The sequence below is a fragment of the Cupressus sempervirens genome, chromosome 9 (assembly GCF_028749045.1).
Source record: "Cupressus sempervirens isolate cs-2001-9-10 chromosome 9, ASM2874904v1, whole genome shotgun sequence".
Classification (NCBI taxonomy): domain Eukaryota; kingdom Viridiplantae; phylum Streptophyta; class Pinopsida; order Cupressales; family Cupressaceae; genus Cupressus; species Cupressus sempervirens.
The window spans coordinates 122,234,567-122,257,545 of NC_143126.1; the positions used below are offsets into that span (position 1 = coordinate 122,234,567).

General features: G+C 36.6%; 1 protein-coding gene across 4 annotated transcripts in view; it reads right to left on the bottom strand.

Moving 5' to 3' along the window:
- Positions 1-22,979, bottom strand: part of ECA3 (endoplasmic reticulum-type calcium-transporting ATPase 3) — a 344,449-nt gene that overhangs the window by 277,924 nt on the left and 43,546 nt on the right. For all 4 annotated transcript variants that reach the window (XR_016355913.1, XR_016355911.1, XR_016355912.1 and 1 more), the window contains exon 5: positions 5,941-6,077. Coding sequence is in view for 1 of the 4 variants with exons in the window: in XM_089799217.1 (XP_089655343.1) it covers positions 5,941-6,077 (137 nt within the window). In the remaining 3 variants the exon portion in view is untranslated. The remainder of the gene's footprint in view (positions 1-5,940; positions 6,078-22,979) is intronic.

Here is a 22,979-nt window from a genome sequence, read left to right on the forward strand (position 1 = left end):
AGCCTAAGTGGTTTAACAAATGTGATGAGGCATATGGAACATTGTGTTTGTCTGTTTCTCCTGACTTGCTATTTCACATTGAGTCTTTGGATACACCAAATGAATTATGGACAAAGCTAGAAACATTATTTGGCACACAAGATTCAATGAGGGGTCATATGTTGGAAAATGAATTAATTAGTTTGAGTCCAGGCAATTTCAACACAATCCAAGATTTCTTCACCAAATTGAAATCACTAAGGCTGCAGTTAAAACAATGTGGAATTGAAAAGAAAGATGAACAATTGATTCTCAGTATTCTCTCTAAGCTAAATTCAGAATATTCTATGTTTGTCTCTACCTTCTACCTTCTATGCTACTAAGGGTGGACTTGGTACTCAATTCACCATGCCATCTCTAGATGATTTTGCTGTCAATCTCACTCGAGAACAGGACAAGCTAATCCATATGGGCACTCTTAAGTCCTCTAAGTCACATGCCTTAGCAACCAACCAAGGCACAAAAGAACAAAAAGGACAAAGTAGTAACAACAATAGTAAGGATGAGAAACAAAATAATAGTGAGGAAAAGAAGGATCAGATACCAATTGCTTCAAAAGCAACTATTGATACCTCATCCTCTAAGGGCGATAAGCCTAAGAAAGAAAAGGTTAAATGTGCCTATTGTAAAAGACCCGGTCATGATGAACATAAATGTTTGAAGAAACAAATTGATCACTTGACATACATTCTTGAGAAGAATAATATTAGTGTTCCTGAGTCTATCAAACAAAGTTCTAATGAAGAGTCTAACAAGGCAAAAGAAAACAACAAGAGGAAAGGAAAGGGCAAAGCTCTTGTTGCAGTTGCTTCCTCACCATCCACTTGGGTTCTTGATTCGGGTGCTTCGCACCACATGGCTTCATCTAAGGAAGAACTTGCATCCTTGGAGCCATGTACTATGCCTTCTATTTTGATGGGTGATGACACTCCTATTGAGGTGTGTGGGAGAGGGTCTGTTGATGTGGGGTATGGCACATTCCATGATGTTCTTTGTGTACCCTCATTATCAACTAATCTCCTATCAATATACCAAATCACTCACACAGGTTTAGGCAAGCGGGTTGAGTTCACTCCTGATTCAGTGGAGATACGTGAGTTGCATAGTGATTTTGTAGTTGCAGTTGGGAGAGCAGATCATCAGTCACGGCTCTATCTGTTTTCTCACTTTGTTCCTGATCCTCCTTCATCTGTTTTGCTCACTCACTCTAATGATGTGGGTAAATTATGGCATGAGCGGTTTGGCCATCTTAACTTCCGCTATTTGCATCAGCTCAACCAGCAGAGCATGGTCACAGGGTTGCCTTCGGTTCAATTCTCAGGAGGTGTTTGTCAAAGTTGCATTCTTGGTAAGCATCCTAAGGAAAAGTTTGACAAAAGTAAGGCATGGAGAGCTTCACAGATACTAGAGTTAGTTCACAGTGATTTGGCTGGTCCATTTCAACACCCTTCTTTCAGCAGGGCCCGATATGTCCTCACATTCATTGATGACCTTTCTCGATATACATGGGTGTACTTTCTCAAACAGAAGTCAGAGGTATTTGATCATTTTCAAGACTTCAAAAATTTTGTAGAAAAGCAATCTGGGAAAGCCATCAAGGTTTTGCACACAAACAATGGTGGTGAGTATGTCAACCATCGGTTTGAAAGATTTTGCACTTCAGAGGGGATTGATTTACAGCATTCAGTTCCATACAATCCTCAGCAAAATGGTGTTGCAGAACGGAAGAATAGATCCTTGAAGGAAATGGCAAACTGTATGATTCACTCTAGATCTCTTGCACCACAGTATTGGGCAGAAGCCATTAACTGTGCTTGTTATATCCAGAACCGTGTTCCTCACCGAGCCTTGAAGGGAGTTACTCCTTTTGAAGCTTGGAGCGGTCGAAAACCATCAGTTAAGCACTTTCGAGTTTTTGGCTCCCCTGCATGGGCCCACATTCCTACAGAGAAACGTAAGGCCTTGGATCCGCAAAGCAGACCTTGCATATTTGTAGGTTATCCTGATGGTGTGAAGGGTTATCAGTTGCTCCACCCTACTACACGAGTTATTCATTGAGAGGAGTGTTCAGTTTGAGGAGGGATCTTCAAGCTCACTTTCTATCACTTCTCCAACTCCTTCTACCTTGACATTAGAGTCACTTGGAATACATGACAGATCTTCTGATGAGTCAGATTCACCTGAACAGTCTTCTACCTCTACTTCTAATGCAGAAAGTGATTCAAAGAACTCACCTCCTTCCTCTCCTAGTCATCATTCAGAGGTTAATGATTCCCCTCCAAATTCTCCATCTTCTTGCCCACTTTGGGCTAGACAGACCTTGCAGTCTGCAGGTGATTGGGTTGGGGATCCATCAGACACCAGGCGAACTCGTTCACAATTCCAGGATGCTCCACATGTCTTCATTGCTACTGCCTCAGATCCACAGTCCTTTCATGAGGCTTCTGGTATTTCTGAGTGGGATACAGCTATGCAAGAAGAGTATAGTTCCTTGATGAGGAACCACACTTGGGATCTTGTCCCTCTTCCTAAACGAAGAAAACTTGTTCGATGTAAGTGGATCTATCAGACAAAATTTGCAGCAGATGGGTTAGTTGACAAACACAAGGCTCGCTTGGTCGCCAAAGGATTCTCCCAAGTTCCTGGGATTGACTACTCTGAGACTTTTGTGCCAGTTGCCCGAATGAATTCCATTCGAATTGTTCTTGCCATTGTTGCAGCTAATTGTTGGGAAGTACATCAGATGGATGTGAAAAGTGCTTTTCTTCATGGTGACCTTCATGAGGAGATCTACATGGAGCAGCCACAAGGCTTCCTTCAGGATTCTTCACTTGTGTGTCGTCTTCGAAAGTCTCTCTATGGCCTCAAACAGGCTCCTCGGGCCTGGTATGCCAAGATGGACTCCTTCCTTCTATCAGTTGGGTTCACTCGGTGCCATTCTGATCCTAATGTGTACATTTTGCAACAGGGTGATTCACTTCTATTTTTGGTTTTGTATGTTGATGACTTGCTGATCACAGGAAGTTCTTCACCCACCATTAAGGCTGTCAAAGTGGCCCTTCAGGACAGTTTTTTGATGACTGACTTGGGCTTGTTGCATTACTTTCTCGGGATTGAGATCCTTCAGTCTCCTTCTCGTATTACCATCACACAATCCAAGTATGCTCTAGATTTACTCCCGAGGTTTCATATGGCTGACTGTAAACCTGCTCTGACTCCCTTCCTTTCTGGAGTCAAACTTGAGGCTCAATGTTCTTCTCCACTTGTTGATGGCACTTTGTACCGCCAACTTGTTGGGAGTCTCATTTATCTTACTCATACGAGACCTGACATCTCCTATGCTGTAGGCATGGTCTCTCGATTCATGCAGGAGCCCCATGAGTTACACTAGAAAGCAGCCAAGTGGATCCTTCACTACATTCAGGGTTCTCATAGTTGTGGGATTCACTACGCAGCAGGTATTGAGCTTGATTTGGTGGGCTACACAGATTCAGATTGGGCAGGTGATTCTGAGGATCGCAAGTCTACTTCAGGGTATAGCTTCTCACTTGGGTCAGGTCCTGTTTGTTGGTCGAGCAAAAAGCAGTCTGCTATTGCTTTGTCTTCTACTGAGGCTGAGTATCAGGGGGCTGTAAATGCCGCCACTGAGGCCATTTGGATTCAACATCTTCTCACTGAGTTTGGTATCCAGATCAGACGGCCATCAGTCATATTTTGTGACAACCAAAGTGCCATTCAAATCTCACAGAATCCAGTTCATCATCAACAGACCAAACACATAGAGGTCCACATGCACTACATCCGGGAGCTCATCCATGGTCATGTCATTGACCTTCGCTATTGTCTGACTTCCGAGCAAGTTGCTGATATCTTCACCAAACCCTTCACTGAGAGCAAGTTCCTTCATTTGCGAGCTTTGCTGGGGGTGCGGGATGCTTCATCTTTTGGGGGGGCCTCTTCCTCTCACTCGGAGTCCTGACTTTTTTGTGGGGGGGTCTCTTTTCTCTCTCTTTTGAGAAATCTTATGTACATGGGTACCTCATCAGGCTTGACTTGTCGGGACCCATTTCTACATCCACCTAAGCTTCGCTTATGGGGGGGTGTTAGTGTAGTTTTTTATTTTTCCTATTTTGCTAGGTTTTTCCTACACTTTTTAATAATCTCGCTTAGGTTAATAAAGCATGTCTTATTAGGTGAATGGTTGTGAGGTGTCACCTTCCTACATGTAAGCATCCATTAGCTATCTTGGGAAGATACTTTGCTATCTTTAGTCCGATAGATGGTTGCTCCTCATTGGTTGGTGTTGACACCTCCTCCCTCTTCCTAGCCTATATAAGTATGCTACCTGGCTTGTATTTGCATCTATTGTTTTTGCATCCTCTTAATGCTATTTTGCTTCCAGCATTTGCATTACTCTCTTGGAGACTAACTCTATGATGCTATTTTGATTTTGTATAATTTGCATTCATAGTTTAGATATTTACTCTTTGCACTAGTTTTCTGGGTTATTAATCTTATCAGATTCTAACAACCGTGTCTTGCATTGGATAGAGAAAGTAGGGCAGAGATTCTTCGACAATTCCTTCACAGTAGCAAAAAGTTTTTATGTTGTGGGTAAACATCTATGGTCTAGGCAAGTGACTCGTTGCACAAGAATAGCATCACAAACTCTATATTCTCTTAGCAACTCTTGTCTACTCAGGTTCACCCAAATTTTGACCTCCAACTTCAGACACGCACATGCGCACACACACACACACACACACATTGATTTCAACTCCTCTGCTACCAAATTGAATTTGTACTAAAGCAATGAGCAATATATTAATAATGAAAACAAGAACATGACAATAAACAGGTCAAGAGTAAACTGATCAATTACCCATCCAACCAAATTTATGTTACTAATAACAATTACTGAATATTATTAACATAAGTATCCCAAATATGAATATGTATTACAATGATTTAATAGCATATTATTATATTCCAATATATTCTGTGCTTCTTCCTTTTTGGTCTATGGCCTGAGCTATGCAAACTGAATATTTCTTCTCACCTTCTTAACAATTAAGGCAATGAAAGCTATAGGAAACTTCAGATCCCCAATGTTAAATGAGGCCCAATGGTCCTGCATCTGTTGTTCCTCAAAAATTCCTATCTAATAGCCAGTTCCCGATATCTTTGCAACCTTTGTTGATTAAAATTAAACTACTTTCGTACATTATCTTCATCAATCAGGTCATATAGAGGATTGTTCATTTTGGGTTACCTGGACAATTTTGTTGATAAACAAGCTTGGAACATAAGTAACACAAAAAAAATGCGTACTTAACTATCCTTTCCGTGTTTCTCATACAGCTCTGTTTTTTTGTATTGATAGAATCCTATCTCAGATTATAAACTCATTCAACTCTCCACTCTGCATAAAAATGGAAGAGTTCTTTTATCTCTTTAAAAAGTTAGCAGAACAAACATCTAGCTTTGAATTGAAGTCAAAAAACATTAACACAGGTATTAAGTTGTTTTACTATACACTCAGAAGAGAGAGTATTGTAGCAAAAAACTTAAACTGCCCATTCATCTAATACAAGAGAGGTTATGAGCATAAAGGCATCTTAGCAAATACCAACCTTACATATTGCATGTATTCAAACCAACTGAAAAATAGTGGATTGTACTTTGCAATTGCAAGTACCAACTGATGTCCAAAGTTCCAAACATCCCATATAGAAAATGAATTACATGGAATACTTATGTAAAAGGATAAATGATGTCATACAAAACAAATTAAATGTCAAATTCTATTTGCAATATTTTATTGATAGACAAAATCTCCTTGTCTGATGATTTATCACAGACAGAATAACAGGATCATTCTAGCAGAGATAAATAACTTACAGAAGGTTCCAAAAAGGCACTAAATCCTGTCTCTCCATCAATTACAGCTAACACAAACGATATTACAGCAGCTGCAATCAGAATCTTCACTAGCAAATCATCAAACTGCTTCAAGACTAATTTCCAGAAAGGTGTGCCTACCAACCATAAAAAAGAGCTTCATGTCAAATTGTGATTACTTTTTATGCTTTCAAATCAATTCATATCAAAGAAATACATTGATCTCAAAATTATCTTGCTACATTAACCCATTTCCTAAATTGGTAACCATTTGTGCATAAAGAAAAGCCTGCACTTACACACCACCTATTGTGCATAAACAAATCCATTAACAGAATAAATAGATTTTTTCGTAGACCAGCTGGCATGCTACATAAATTATCTTGCTACATTAACCCAATTCCTAAATAAGTAATGCTCAATACCTAACATGTTAATTCCGTAACTTTAAATCATACTGATCTGATTACAGATCGTACTGATCTTTTCTTGCATTAAATCCCTTCTGAAGTCATTATTTAATTGTTTTATCTTCTTAATAGGTATCAGCGCCTGTCCTGGACAACTAGTTTATGAACTAACTAATCTCCTTGGTTAGTTTAGGTACTAAACTAAATCTTGCTTGGAAAGTCGCCAATTTTGAGAGATGAGTCAAAGCCGACTTTGGAAGGGACGTGTCCTTTGTAAGGACATGCCCCTTGGTTCTATATTTAATAGGGTGTGGTTGTAATTAAACGACACACAAGAAGAACATACAGTCTGCTCCTTTAAGCAAGTCTGCCCTATACAAATACTTGCAGAAATAGAACATTTCAGAATAATATAATATTATTGAAATCTCTCTATACAAGACTGTAACAAGATTATCTTTAGCAAACACTATAGAAGGTATTATCTAAGCCTAATAAAAAACAATTTGTAGAAACTTTACATAGTATCAGAGCTCTGGTAGTCGAACCTAGGCAATGCAAATTAAATAATCAGACTTGATATATATCTACCATCATTCTTCCATCTTCAATGGCATACACAATCAGGCCCAAGGACAGGTTTGATGGGAAAGAACACTTTGATGCTTGGAATTTCAGAATCATGATGATTCTTGAAGAAAATGATGTAAAATAATTTGTTGATTCAACATCCAAACAACCTACTATCGAACCTAATAAAACTATCTGGAGTAAAAGAAACAAGAAAGCCATGCAAATCATATTAGATGGAGTGAAAAATGAAATAGTACCCATGCTAACGAAACATTAAACAATATTTCATATGATAAATGCATTATTAAATGCATATGAGGCCAACAATGCAACTCGAGTCCTCACACTAAAAAGGCAACTAAATCATATACAGATAAAGAAGGAAGAACCGATGAATTCTTACTTCCCAAGGGTTGTCGGTCTAAGAGATGAACTTGCAAGTATAGGAACCATAATTGATGATAAGGAACTAACACTAATGACTACATATGGGTTACCAGATTCATGGGAAACGTCCGCACAAGGAGTAAGTGCTAGAGACAATCTTCCTGACTTCAATAGACTTAAGGGAGATTGTCTTCAGGAAGAATCCAAAAAACTTAAGAAAAGGGGAAAGTTGAAAACTAAAGACAAAGAACTTCATGTTCTTAACTCAAATTCCTATAAAGGTAAGAAGAAGCACTTCAAGAAGAAGAAGGATAATCAAAAGAATGACAAACCTAAGAAAGATCTATCCAAAATAAATGCTTCAAATGCAAAAAGTTTGGACACTACAGATCTAATTGCCCTAAGAATTCTAAGCAGCAAGTAAACTGTACAAACATTACGAGGAAAGAAGATAACTATGATCCTAAGAATCGTGTATTGTATTCGGCTCTATCAAACGAAGTCTCAAGTAAGGCATGGGTGATTGATAGTGGATCATCTCAACATATCACAAGATACAAAGCAGCGCTAGACTCTATATTAAAAAAGGTTAATGATGAAATCACCATCGGTGATAATTCAGCACGTTCCGTCAAAGGAATTGGAAATTGAACCTTGAAACTAAATTTGGGTAGTTCTCTACATCTCAAAGGAGTACTCTATGTACCAGGAATAAGAAAGAAGCTAGTCTCGATTACAACACTTGAAGATGATGGACATAATCTTGCCTTCATGGACGGTAAAGTAATGACCTGGGCTAAGAACTCTAAAGGCAAAATTGATTGGTCAAAGAAAGGGATACTTGTATGAATTAAATTCAAAAACTAGTCGACGGATTCAAGCGTTAAATCATGAAGCTGCTGATATAAACGAAATATGGTACAAAAGGTTAAGACGTCTAAATTTCAAAACCTTATCAACTATGGAGAAGATGGTTACTGGTTTGCCTAAGTTAAATAAAGATCATTCAAGCATATGCAACGGATGTGCTCTGGGTAAGAACACCAAAAGTCCATTTCACAAAAGCACTAAAAAAACTAACAATGTTTTGGAACTAAACCACTCAAATTTATGTGGACCTATGTTTGTTCCTTCTCTTGGAGGATTCTCTTACTAATTATATTTTATAGATGACTTGTCTAGGAAAACGTGGATTTACTTCTTAAAATGTAAAGAATCAAAAAAAATTCTTAAGAGATTTAAAAAATTTAAAACCTTAACCGAAAACTTATTAGGACATAAAATTAAAACTCTTAGTATTAATAATGGAGGGGAATATACCTCAGATTTGTTTAAAGAGTTTTGTAAAGAAATAGGAATTAAGAGGAAGTATACCGTTCCTTATAACCCACAACAAAATGGGGTAGCAAAAAGGAAGAATAGGACAATTATAGAAGTTGCAAGAGCTATGATATTTGATCAAAATCTAGAATATTATCTTTGAGCAGAAGCCTCTTGTACTATTGTTTATATTCAAAACAGAAGTCCTCATTCCTACGTTAAAGATAAAACTCCTGAAGAAGTCTTTACTAAGGTTAAACCTAACATTAGTCATCTTAGGATTTTTTGGTGCCCAGTATATATACATGTTCCAAAAGAAATGAGAAATAAGTTAGAATCCTCTAGGAAGAAAGGTATTTGTGTAGGGTATAATGAAACCTCTAAATCATATAGGATTTTTAAACCTAATCAAAAAAATATTGAACTTAGTAGAGATGTAATTTTTGAAGAAGATTTAGCATTTAAAAGGGCCCTAAGTTCTGAAAATCCCTCTCCCTTACCTAGTTATGAAAAAAATACTGAATCTGAGTCTCAGAGGGAGAACATGGAAAAAATTGAAGATGAAATTCAAAACCTTAAGCTTGAAGAAACTCAAAATTCTAAGAAAAGACCACTTTAGGCCATTAAGATGGTAGAGGAAGCACAAGACTTTGCCACACCATCTAAAACCTCCAGAAAAAGAAAAAGACCCAAAAGATTTTCTAGTTATGCAACAAAAATGAGTGATTTGTCTAAATCATAACCAACCAACGTTTCAGAAGCTATTAAACATACAACTTGGAAGGATGACATGACGGAAGAATACCAATCCATTATGAAGAATGATGTTTGGGAAATTGTTCCAAGACCTAAAGGAAAATTTGTTGTTTCTTCCAAGTGGATAAATCAAGCATGTTGCTGACGGTAGCATTGAAAAATATAGAGTTAGATTCGTAGCCAGGGGATTTTCTCAGAAAGAGGGGATTGATTATGAAGAAAAATTTGCTCCTGTTGCCAAATGCACCTCTGTAAGAGCAGTCCTTGCTATTGCAGCATTGAAGGGATGGAAAGTACATCAGATGGATGTAAAAACAGTATTTTTTAATGAAAAGATTATTGAAGATGTATATTTGGAGCAACCTGAAGGATTTGAAAATCATAACCCTAAAAATTTTGTTTGCAGGCTTAAGAAAGCTCTCTATGGGCTTAAACAGGCTCCAACGGCATGGTATGAAAGAATTGATAAGTATCTCACCAGCTTAGAATTCTCTAAGAATGAAGCTGATCCAAATCTATATTATAAAAGGGATAAAGATGATATGGTGATTTTGATACTATATGTTGACGATTTACTAATAACAGGTGATGATCATCTCATAGATTAATGCAAGAAAGATCTAATCAAAGAATTTGAGATGAATGATTTAGGACTCCTTCATTACTTCTTAGGACTGGAAGTATGGCAGAATTATGACAGCATCATACTCAATCAAGGAAAGTATACATTAGATATCTTGAAGAGATTTGGAATGTGGAACTGCAAGCCTATGTCTTCTCCCATGGAGACTAATTTACGTAAACTTAAGGAAGCAGCAGTAGAATCACCTTCGATAGATTCTACTCTTTACAGATAGATGATTAGGTCCCTTATGTACTTGGTAAATACAAGAGTTGATATTTGCTATATTGTTAATGCATTAAGTCAGTTTATGTGTGAGCCAAAGGAGATTCACCTAGTTGCAGTCAAACACATCATGAGATACTTACAAGGCACTCTTAAACTTGGGCTCAAGTATGAGAAAGTTGAATTGGACCTACATAGATACACAAACTCAGATTGGGCTGGAAGTGTTACTGAAAGGAAAAGCACTTCAGGATGTTGTTTCGTTGTAGTATAGTGGTGACTATTCCCGCTTGTCACGCGGCTGACCCAGGTTCGATCCCCGACAACAGTGCCAAATGTTTACAGTACAGTGTAAACGGATACTTATTGCATGTAGTATAGTAAGATATAACACAGAGCAGATACTTTATTCATATACACAATATGCACTCCAAGTACAATGCTACAATGACTATGATTATTATGATCTCTCAATAGTCCCTACGAACGATGTACATATACTTTCCCGAAGGGGTGACTCAACCGTCATGCGCCCTTTTGGATACAATTCTACCCATCGGCTATAATATAGAATTTACTGAGAACAAGGCTCAACAATGATATCATGGATATGCACAAAACAGTCTTCAGTAGCACAAAGTGATATGGAAGCCGAATACATTGCAACAGCAATGGCCTCTCGGGAAGCAATTTGGCTTAAAAAGTTACTTGTGGAATTATTTGCTCAAGCCATGAATCCTACGATTATTCATTGTGATAATCAGAGTTCAATCAAGCTTTTTGTGAATCCAGTTTTCATGACAGGTCCAAGCATATAGAAATTCCTTACCATTATGTAAGAGATATGGTAGACAAGAATACTATAAAATTAGAATACATTTGCACTGCAGATCAGACAGCAGATATTCTTACCAAGCCTCTCTCTCGAGTGAAGATAGATCACTTCAGGAAAAGACTTGATATGGTTGAATTGTAATACATTTGTGTTATTTAAATTATTAATTAAATAATTTTATTGTCAAGCTATTGACTATTATGGGCTCCACCATTTGTATTCATATCTAAGAGGTGAACATCTCTAAGATAATGAACACTTGTATAAAAGACATTATGAGAGATGACGATCTCTTAGATAATGTGCTAAACAGTAGAGATTTACTGTAAGATCTAGATGAGTTCAAGATCACATTGTGATGTAAACATTGTTATGCCTATAAGTCACAATTTGGATAAAGAAAGAATTTTATTATTCTCCAGAGTTTATCCTATGTTCTGGTAGATCTTAACTCAGGATCATGTTGTGATATAGGAATATCAGTACCTATGAGTCACAACTTGGATAAATTAAGAATTTAATTATTATTTGGATTTATCCTATATATCTGGTAGATCTTAACTCAGAATCATGTTGTGATATAGGAATACCAGTACCCATGAGTCACAACTTGGATAAATGAAGTATTTAATTATTCTCTAGATTTATCCTGTATATTGCATTCTTTGCAATACTGTTATCACAAGTATTAGTGATATGTCATATCACAGGTTTAGTAATATGACATTGTATCATGTGTTCAATGATACCACATGCTAAGAAGATACAGATAGATATAGAGTATCAATCCTTGCTTGTTCATCTTAATTGATGTTGCTACACATGATATCTCTCAGTATGATTATCAAATTAAGAGGGAGTGTTAATTCTGTAACTTTAAATCATATTGATCTGATTATAGATTGTATTGATCTATTCTTGCATTAAATCCCTTCTTAAGTCATTATTTAATTGTCTTATCTTCTTAATAGGTATCAGCGCCTATCTTGGACAACTAGTTTATGAACTAACTTATCTCCTTGGTTAGTTTCAGTAATACACTAAATCTTGCTCCGAAAGTCGCCGATTTTGAGAGATGAGTCAAAGCCGGCTTTGGAAGGGACGTGTCCTTTATAAGGACATGCCCCTTGGTTCTATATTTAATAAGGTGTGGTTGTAGTTAACGGACACACAAGAAGAACATACAGTCTGCTCCTTTAAGCAAGTCTGCCCTATACAAATACTTGCAGAAATAGAACATTTCAAAATAATATAATATTATTGACATCTCTCTATACAAGTCTGTAACAAGTAAGATCATCTTCAGCAAGCACTGTAGAAGTTATTATATAAGTCTGATAAACAACAATTTGTAGAAACTTTACATAACACATTTCCAAAAGAAAAGTCTGTACTTACATACAACGTATTGTGCATAAACAAATCCATTAACAGAATAAATAGATATTTTCTTAGACCGGCTAGCATGCATTAAATCAACTCTTAAAACCCAGCAAATTGTCTAACATTTTGTAAACCATCTCAGTATTGAATACAATTGGAGCAAAAAAAGCAATCATTAGGGAAGATCAAAATGTTGCCGTGTGCTATTTTGAACCTAGAAGAAAAAAAGGTATAATGCTTGTAGATCATGAATTCTTTAGGCAAATTTATTTAACCCTTGTTGAAGAAGATGATGATGATGATGAATGTCAATACATTATTAATCCATCAGTTGAACTTGAAACAATGATGCTATGATGCTATGATCATGATTCATAATGCTATGATTACAAGTTTATGGTGTTCTTGCTATTTTTATGATACTATACAAAGCTATTTTTATGATACTATACAACAGTCTAATCTTAATTCATGTTTCTAAGCTGCATAAATACACATATATATATACACAAACATATATATAACTTTTACATGTTTTTATACTAACAAACCCAAACTCCTTTTCAAAATTTTGCCATACCGATGAACCAGTTCTTGAACCCGAATCCGAACCGGCAACTTAGTATTAAAGCAATATTATAATATTTAACTTATAATGATCATTTAAGCAGTTTGGTTAGAAACTTCCTATTTTGTAAGTCAGCCAGTCAATTTTTTTAGCTCTCAATAATGATATCATGGTATCAAAGCATAGGTTCTGTTTGAGAAATTTTCCGAAGCTTTTTGCTCCTTTTTTAAATAAAATCAAGGATTTCAGTTTTTGGCATTTTGATAGGCTTTTCCTTCAATTTTTTAAGGGTTTCATATGGATTCGTACAAAGTGTTTTAGTCGACTTTCTTATAAAATAGAAATCGTGCCTTTTAACCCTAGAAGAAATGTGTTATTTCTCTGCAAATCATGTTTTTTTTTTCCTTCTACAATATGCGAAGGTTTCTTCTTACACACGGCTAGGGATCAGACTGTTCCTTCCAGTTGGGGTTTGCACTGCACTTTGTTGCTGCTGCGCTGAGGGGTTTTGGAGAACTATTCAGTCAAAAAAAAATATTTTCCCTGGTTTGTGAAGGGAGATTTTCAAAACCTTTTTGAAAATTATGTGCAAGTGCGTCAACCTAGGGTTTTCTACTCATGGGTAACATTTTATGTCCTGCAATAGAAGGTCTTCCACAACTGCAAAGCTTCTTTGCAAAAAGCACATGTATTTTTAGTAATTTTTCACTAAATCGTTGGTTGTTGCTCTTGCGCAATCTAGTTGAAAATCGCACCATCATTTTTGTGGCCAGGACTTTAGTTTTTGCCAATTTTTTCATCAAAAAAATCAAGGATCTTATTTCTAGTGTTACCAAAGAGTTTTTATAGTATGTGATGCATATTTTGTAGTGTTGCAGTAGCACATGCTAAAGCTTTTCCTAGTCAATGAAGGATTTTGCATTTTTTTCCTTAAAATTTGGTTTTTTCTGATCTGCAAGAGTTTCACATGATTTTTTTTTCCAAAAACATTGTTGTGTTCTCTAGACGACTAGAGTTTTGGAAAAAAAACCCAAAAACCATGGTGTTTTTTGCCCAAAGATTATTGTTATTTGACAATTTTTTTTTTAATTGTGGGTTTTCTCTTTTTTAACAAAGAGCATTTAATAGACAATTTCAAAGTTCAAATATGTATATGATCTCCCTTTTAGAAGATTTATGCTTAGGAAGATTTATTGAGTAAATAGATTATCAAAAAATCCTTGTAGGTACAATGAGCATTTCATTTTGACTCTCAAATCTAGAATATTAATCCTTTATCAATAAGACGTTGAAAAGGATATGTCTACCTGATAGAGAAAAAGGGTTAATATACTATATCACCTGAAGACGAGGTTGTTATATACCAGTTACTTAGTTCAGTGACAGAAAGAATGATAGTGTTATATACAAGATATTTTGTTAATCACTAGATGCAAATAGATATTGCATTATGAGGTAGGAGCCCTTACAGCCCAATCTAGAGATAGGAAATGAAATGTAAGCTTGAACCCTATCTGGATTATGGGTATCTAACCTTTTAAAAAATTCTAGCATGGTGAAGGCTATCTAGTTGGAAGTTGTCTTGAAAGGTATCATCATCATCAATACATAAATATATGTTTTTATCGTATTATGTGGTATCAAAGCTTCTTATATCCTAATAAAGAAACTTAATCCATTTAGATTTTATTATTCATGTCCATTTTCACTCTAGGAATCTTGAACAAGGAAAGAATTGGTTACATTCTATTGTTGCTAGATGCTTGAACGTTATTAGCTTATTGGAATCATGGCTTTAGTTATTAATGCATCCAAAACATGAGTCTACTCTTTTGCTTCACTTGTAAATAGGGGGCCCTATCCTAGCTATAGAAAGCTATAATCCCAAACCACAACTATAATTAGAGGAGGGCCGGCTCGAGCCCTTAGGGAGGGAACTATAGGGCCCTACTATAGTTGGCGGAGCGATCGAACACAAAATGCCCTACAATCCAGTCCAGCCACCAAATAAGTCACGCATATAATTTGCATGAGCTACATAGATCATTCTTAATTCTCGCATTCAACCCATTCATGTTACGTAGATACTGCTTCATGACCTCGTCAAAATGAATATAATAACATTCTATTTTAGTAATTGAGTTATTTCCACATCTATGAAACATTTGAAAGACATCATATACATTTGAAAGAATTGATGGAAATATTGTCATTGATGTCAAAGACTTTTCACAAACATGGACAAAATTGTTAAATGTAAGTCTCATCAATATCGAAGGAAAAATGATATGTATCTTGGAACAAGCCACAAAGTCATGAAAGCAATCAAGAGAGAATATTTTAATAAGCAGTAGTAAGACAAAATGTATTACGGAAGTAATTGGTAAAATAATTGCTTGTTATTAATAGAGACCATACGGTCAATTTATACAAAAGAATGAGACAATGTTTTCTCAGGAAACGATCGTAAAAAATAGAAACATTCTTTTCTAAAGAAAGCAAAAAACGAAAGCAAACTAAAGCTTAATTAGATATTTACAATAGATAACTATTTACTAATAATAAACAACATATTTATTATTGTAATACCCTCCCTTAATGGTTAATCTATCTACCACACCAAGCTGTCCTCTGAATCTGACAAACATATCAAGACCAAGAGGCTTGGTGAGAATGTCTGCAGTCTGATCTATGATAGGAACATACTACATATCTATAGTCTCATCTTCAACAAGCTATCGTATGTAATGGCAATGAACATCCACATGCTTGGTTCGTTCATGGAACACTGGATTTCGTGCTAATTTGATAACGCCTTCGTTATGAACAAACAAAGTAATTGGTCCTGCTAGTAACATCCGCATATCCCCAAGCATCCAACGAAGCCAGACAGCTTCACATCCTGCCTTAATAGTCTCTCTGTATTTGGCCTCTGTAGAAGAGAGAGAAATTGCCCACTACTTCCTACTGGTCCATGTGACTGCACCGGATCCCAAACTGAACACATCCAGATGTTGATTTTTTATCATCAACAGCGCTTGCCCAATCTGAATCTGTGAACCCACTGTGTAGGATTAGAACTTCGAGAGTACAGAAGTCCATAATCTAAAGTGCCCTTCACATAACGAAGCACACGCTTTGTTGCCATCCAATGATTAGCCTTATGAGCTGTCATAAAGCGTGAAACATAGCTGATTGCGAAGTTGATATCAGGCCTAGTAGCAAAGAGGTAGATGAGGCTGCCTACTAGTTGCCTGTATGTAGTATCATCAATGGAAGGAGAATTAGAATTTGTTGATAACTTGAGACCTTTCTCCATAGGTGTAGATGCAGGTTTGCAATCCTGCTATGAAATTTGTCTAACAGGGCCCTAGCATACTTGGACTGAGAGATGAATATACTAGAAGACCGTTGCCAAACTTCAACACCTAGGCAATAATGCATGAGCCCAAGGTCATTCATATCAAAAGACAAGCATAAATTCTGTTTGATTCCCTGAATCAAAGATGTCGAATTGCCAATGATGATCAAATCATCCACATAAATATCCAGAAGGATGATGTCACTATCAGTAATCTTGATGTACAGATTTGAGTCTGAAGAACTCCTCTTGAAGCTTTGACCACTGAGGTACTTATCAATTTTTACGTACCATGCCCGAGGGGCCTGCTTCAAGCCAAAGAGAGCTTTTACCAATCTGAGAACCTGATAGTCTTTACCAGCAACCTTGAAACCAAGAAGCTGCATCATGTAGACCTTTTCATGGAGATCACCATTCAAGAAAGCACTCTTGGCGTCCATCTAATGGACCTTTCGGCTACACTGTGCTACCATGGCTAAGACTAATCTGATGGTGATCATCTTTGCGGTAGGAGCAAAAGTCTCCTCATAATCAATGCCCTGACACTGAGAAAAGCCCTTCGCCACTAAACGAGCTTTGTACTTATCCAAAGTACCATCCAATTTGTATTTGATTTTGTAGACCCATTTGCAACCAATGGGTTTCTTCCCTGGTGGAAGATCAGAAAGGACCCAGGTGTTGTTCTTCAGCGAGCTCTGGTGTTCAACTGTTATGGCCTATTCCCACTCTAGAATTCATTTAGCCTCGGAATATGTTTGAGGTTCAAACACACTATGAATGTTGGCCATGAGAGCAAAGTTAACAAAATCTGTAGTTTTGCTCTTTTTCCGAACAGTTCTCCCATCAATGAGGTCATCATTGTTTACCATACTGGTAAAGAAATCAACACATACAGACAATGGAACAGAATAGCAAAATTATATTTGCATATGCCAGACATACATTATGCTTCATAAGATGAATAATTGATAGATGATTTAGAATGATCCTAGACGGGATATAAATACTATCCGCCGAACCTTCCCGAAGGAGTCCGTTGGCCACAAACATTATGTCCGCTACAAACTATTTACCCGTCGGCTACAAAATACAAAACATCGACGAAAATCATTCCGTCGGCTACAGAAACACTGTCGGGACCATCCAGTCGGCTGACAATCATCACAAAGATAAGCGTCTTAGCCCACCACTTAGGTCGGATAGAAGAATTATCAACATGAGTATCAAGTGATGCTTAATCAGTAGGATCCTCATCAAAAGAATCTGGGTCAAACTCAGGCGAAGCATCTACAAAGCGAGGTGATCTTGTAGGAGAAGCCGGAGGTGTCTATACAGGTATCACTGGTATAACTAGAGCTGCAGGATCTACTGGAGCCCTCCCATCAGGTGGACCTAATGGAAGCCAAACTCCCAAATCATAAGCCATCATAGGTTAGTGTGTTGGATCAAGAACAAGAGAAACAAGCATGAAAGGTCCTCCCTGCTCATCAAAAACTACATCACGATTGTAGATGAGACAAGATGTCTCAACATCGATCAGGCGATAGAATTTGTGAAAACTGTTGTATCCAGCAAACATGATTTTCTGACTCTTGGCATCCAACTTGGTGCGTGACACATCAAGGATCCAAACAAAAACAAGGGAGCCAAAAATCTTCAAGTAACTAATTCTGGTCTTGCAACCTAACCAAGCCTCTTCAAAAGTTTTACCTTTGACCGGCACTATGGGTGACCAGTTCAACAGATAAACTACAGTGTTAACTGCTTTCGCACAAAATTGCTTTGGAACATGTCTGTGTTCGAGCATGGAACGAGCCATCTCAGTGATTGTCCTGTTCCAACATTCAACTACACTGTTTTGTTGTAGCATGTGGGGTGTGGTTAACTGGCGTTTGATGCCATGTGTATCCAAGAAGCTAGAGAAAGCATTAGAACAAAATTCCCCCCTATTGTTTCATCTAAGAGTAATAATAGATTTTTAAGGTTCTTTTTCAACTAAAGGTTTAAACTTCTGAAATACAGGAAATGCATCTGATTTCTTATTTAAAAAATACACCCACATTTTTCTACTGAAATCATCAACAAACAACAAAAAATACCTAGACCCAAGAACAAAAGGAGTGGCCAGGGCCGCAAATATCAAAATGAACAAGCTGAAGTACCTGAGAAGCTCGCCATGAAACGCCACTAGTGAAAGGTGTGTGATGTCGCTTCCCAGCTAGCATGCATCACAAACTCCAAGGTGTTGAGTTTGAAGCTCTGGCAATCCAAGAACAAGCTCATCCTAAGCAAGTTGTGAGAGATAATGCACATTTAAGTGCCCATATTGCTGATGCCAAAGTGTGCTAACAGAAGATTGCCGAGTGGCCATAGCCAAGTCCCAAGAATCACCACAATCAGTAAGTTTGAAAAGACCATGATCCTCAAGACCTAGTGCAACAGTGGACTTAGTCGCCCGATCAGTGATGGTGCACTAATGTGAGCTGAAGGTGAATGCCAAGTGTGGAGAATGTCACAACAACTGACTGACTGACTGTAGATTTAGTTCCATCCCTGGAACATAGTACAAATCAAGGAATATGAGATTCCTCCCAACAGATTGAATCTGAATGCTGCCTTTGCCGACAACCGTGTACTCTTCTCTGCCACCAAAAATAATAGTTCGAATAAGGTTGGCAGACATTAAACCAGTCTCTACGCTGAGTGAAATGACGAGAGGCACCTGAATCAATGCACCAGGCAAACAACTTCACATGATCTGCAGGTCTTTTAGCCATAAAGGCATAAAAGGTAGATTCTGCCTGCTCAGTGCGCTCTACACTGTTCACTTTGGGCTGCGAACCTGATTGCTTAGACTGTGCGGCCAAGTGTTTCTGACATTCAACCTTCATCTGTCCAAACTTGTGGCAGGAGTTGCATTGAATGTTCTTCTTTCTAGAACCATCTGATGCTGGAGCAGAAGACTTCTGCTAAGATGGCTGCTGAAACTTGTCTTTATCCTTCTGAAAGGATTTCACAGCAAAGGCTTGCTCTGTGGAGGTGGAACTGGAGCTGCTACCGAACTATTGTTTCCACCGATCTCGCTGAAGCAGCTAGTAAAATTTGCCATGGGTTGTAGTGTAAAACGACCACGATTTGCAGGCATTTTGTAGACATTTTTTAATACGCGATTTGCAGACCCTAGTTTGGGAATTTCTCCAGACAAAAAACCCTAAGTGGGTTTTAGATAAATTAGCTGAAATAATTTTGGAAAAATTTAAACAAATAAAATCAAGAAGAAATTATAATTTTTTCCGAAAAAATTTAAGTATTAGCTCTAATACCATATTACGGAAGTCATTGATAAAATACTTGCTTGTTATTAATAGAGACCAGACAATCAATTTAAAAGAATGAGACGATGTTTCCTTAGGAAACGATTGTAAAAAATAGAAACATTCTATTCTAGAGAAAGCAAAAAATGAAAGCAAACTAAAGCTTAATTAGATATTTACAATAGATAACCATTAACTAATAATAGACAACTTATCCATTATTGTAATAAAATGTATAAGCAGTGATTAAAGACGTTAAGTATGAAAGAAATATTACTAAAAATATATGAAGATATATAGATATCTGAAGTAAAGTATTTACTTCATCTATTACCAAAGAATATGTTCTATATAGAGTGAAGTCGATAATGTTAACAGAACATTATAAGCCAGCAACACTAGTAAAATATTTACCATGTGAATACAGCAATTCATTGAAGAAATAATTTACAGACTGATATTTGAATAAGTGACTTCATCCAAATATATGCCAGCAAAGCATTGTCAGATATTTTGAAGTTCAATTCATAGAAAGCAGCGATGTGAAAAGTCTGAACCATAAGGCACATATCAACAAAGTCTTAAGGGATTATATTGGAATATCAAGTCAACAATTATTTCTTAGGCAGCGAACAAGAAGACTCGGAGATATCATTTTTGGAGGTCAAGAAGTTATTAAAGTTATTGCACAGAACAAATCATATCCTCCGTAAACTAGTGAAATGCCCATCAAGTCATGAACTATGACTTGTGTGATAGCTGCGATGTTTATGGACAAGCATAGTATGGAGAGATTGCACATCATACGCTGCAGAAAGATCATATCTCACTGGGAGTTTATTAAAAAGCCATTGCACATCACATACAAATCAGCTATCTTTCCCTTTAAAGAGTTCAAATAGAATAAACAACAATAATTTAGGAAGCCTGATAATATGATGAATGGCAGAACTGATGATACCACAACACGTGAGAAGTCAACAACAAAGGAATGAACTTATTACATGTTGTGTAAAAAAGGCTGTGTAGATATGGAGTTGTTAGCAGCAATTTATTTCGAGTATGTAACTTGATATTGAAGGTCACCAATTCATTTGAAGGCAGCGATAAGGCTCAATGAGGTGGCATCAAATGTTTCCAGTTTGAAATAATAGTATGATTGAATATCACATGACAGTGTATCTGTATGATTCATTAAATTTAGTGATGAATATATTGAAGCAGCGATCCAAATTTAAAATGAGTCACCATGAAATGAATACACACAAGCAATGGAGATGGAGATTTACTGCAGCAGTTAGCATGTACTTTCTTTGTTATTAAAATATGAAACAAAGACTTTATATGAAGACAGAGATGTATGCCGATACCATCTCTCTTGAGGTTCGAGACTGAGATTATTAGTTAACAATGACTCTAAGCATTGGTCAATGCACCCAACAAATTATTAAACCAAAAAGGGAGGTCAAGGAAAATGCCACGATCTTATTAAGAAACATAATTAATTTTAAATGAAGTGTGATTTATTTTTGAAGAGAAATGACTTTCGAATTTGAAAAGTCACATTCCCTTATTTATTAAGATATAAATAAATAAGGAGAGGTATCTTTGGCAAATATTGACGGAGTGATGTATGTGAGAAGAAAAGGAGAAAAGGTGGAGTACGAGGAAATAAGAATCAAAATGAAGAAACTTTGAACAAGGTGCAGAATATATAAATATATATGTACGTAGATTTGTAACTGATATATATTAATTTGAGAAAAGGAATTAAATAACTAAAAGATAAATATAGATTTTTCTTATATAAATAAATATATGTGATAAAATAAGAAGCAAGAAATAAGAGAGTGATGTGTGCTGATTTAAGAAAAGAATATAAATGATCAAATGAAGCATGCACAAGTAGAGTTGTGGAAGAATTGTGTGTGAAGGATATCCACCATCAATTGAAGTAAGCAACATAGTCAAGGTGGAAAAGAAGTTTGTGTGCAATAGGTTGGTGCTCACAAAGACAAGCAGTGGGGGTTGGTGCTTCCAGTAGGTCAGTGCCTGTGAAATGTGTGAGTTGGAGCTTCCAGTAAGTCGGTGCTCATAAACATAGGGGTTGGAGCCTGCAAATCATTGTAAAATAAAAACTTTATATAAAAGGCATTTATTTGTCGTGGTTTTCTCCCGCATTGGATTTCCACGTAAACACTGTGTTATTGCGTTCATGTGCATAATTGTTAATTTTAGTATTTGAAGATATTGTGTGAATAAAAAATTTAAATTGTTAAATTGCAAAAGTTGTTATTATATGGATTCAACACCCCTTTTAGTATTACACGGATTCAACCCCCCTTTCAGTATTATATGGATTCAACCCCCCTTTTAGTATAATCGTGTGTTCTTCAAGAATTGTGCTTATATATAGGAAAATGTTACAATCCTTATCGTTGTCATACTTATTAATGGTCACATAATAGTTCATCATGCACAAATGACTGAATATTCTTTGACTTCCAAGTAGAAATGCATTGAGCATTCTAGTGTTTGCAAAGTGTGTTTTTAAGGTATTTGTGGATGGTGCCAAATATGGAGGAACAAAGAAGGATAGATTATGAGCAGTCTTATCACCCTATAACTATCTATTGGCAACCGGCTTAAATGATGCTTTGGCCAAAGCTTTGTTTGATCAATTATAATATTAGTCTATGCTACTACTCTTGATCATTGTCTCATTACTCTCTTCCATATCATCAAATTGTTATATTAGCATCAGAAAGTATGTTAGCATGAATGCTGATGGTATTCCTTTGGGGGAGTATCCTAAGCATTGGTGAGCATGTGGCAGTATTGATATGTTGCATTTGTGACTATGTTTGTTATTGATAAATAACAATAATTCTGTAACGACTGGCAGAATAGCAGACAGAGATTGTGCTCGTACAAACAGAGTTTTTATAATCAAGTGACACGAAGTTAAGGATAGGTTCCACAGTGTGTCTTGATGATATGGTTAAGTTTGCGTACCGTAAGTCGAAGACATATGACAATTATAAGTGATTTACAGAGCAGTGCAGAAATAGAGTACCTGTGAAACAGTTTCTGATGATTGTATTATATCTTCTAATAGAAATATAATCTGGATATGCGAAGTTATACAGTGACAAAGTACAATCTGATGATGACGTCGACAAGTGCACAAGTCATGAAGTGGCACGTGTGAGAAGTTGTGTAAATTGTGAGCCAATGGTCCTATTGTAATTACAAAATAATTATCTTATTGTGGTCCTATTATAA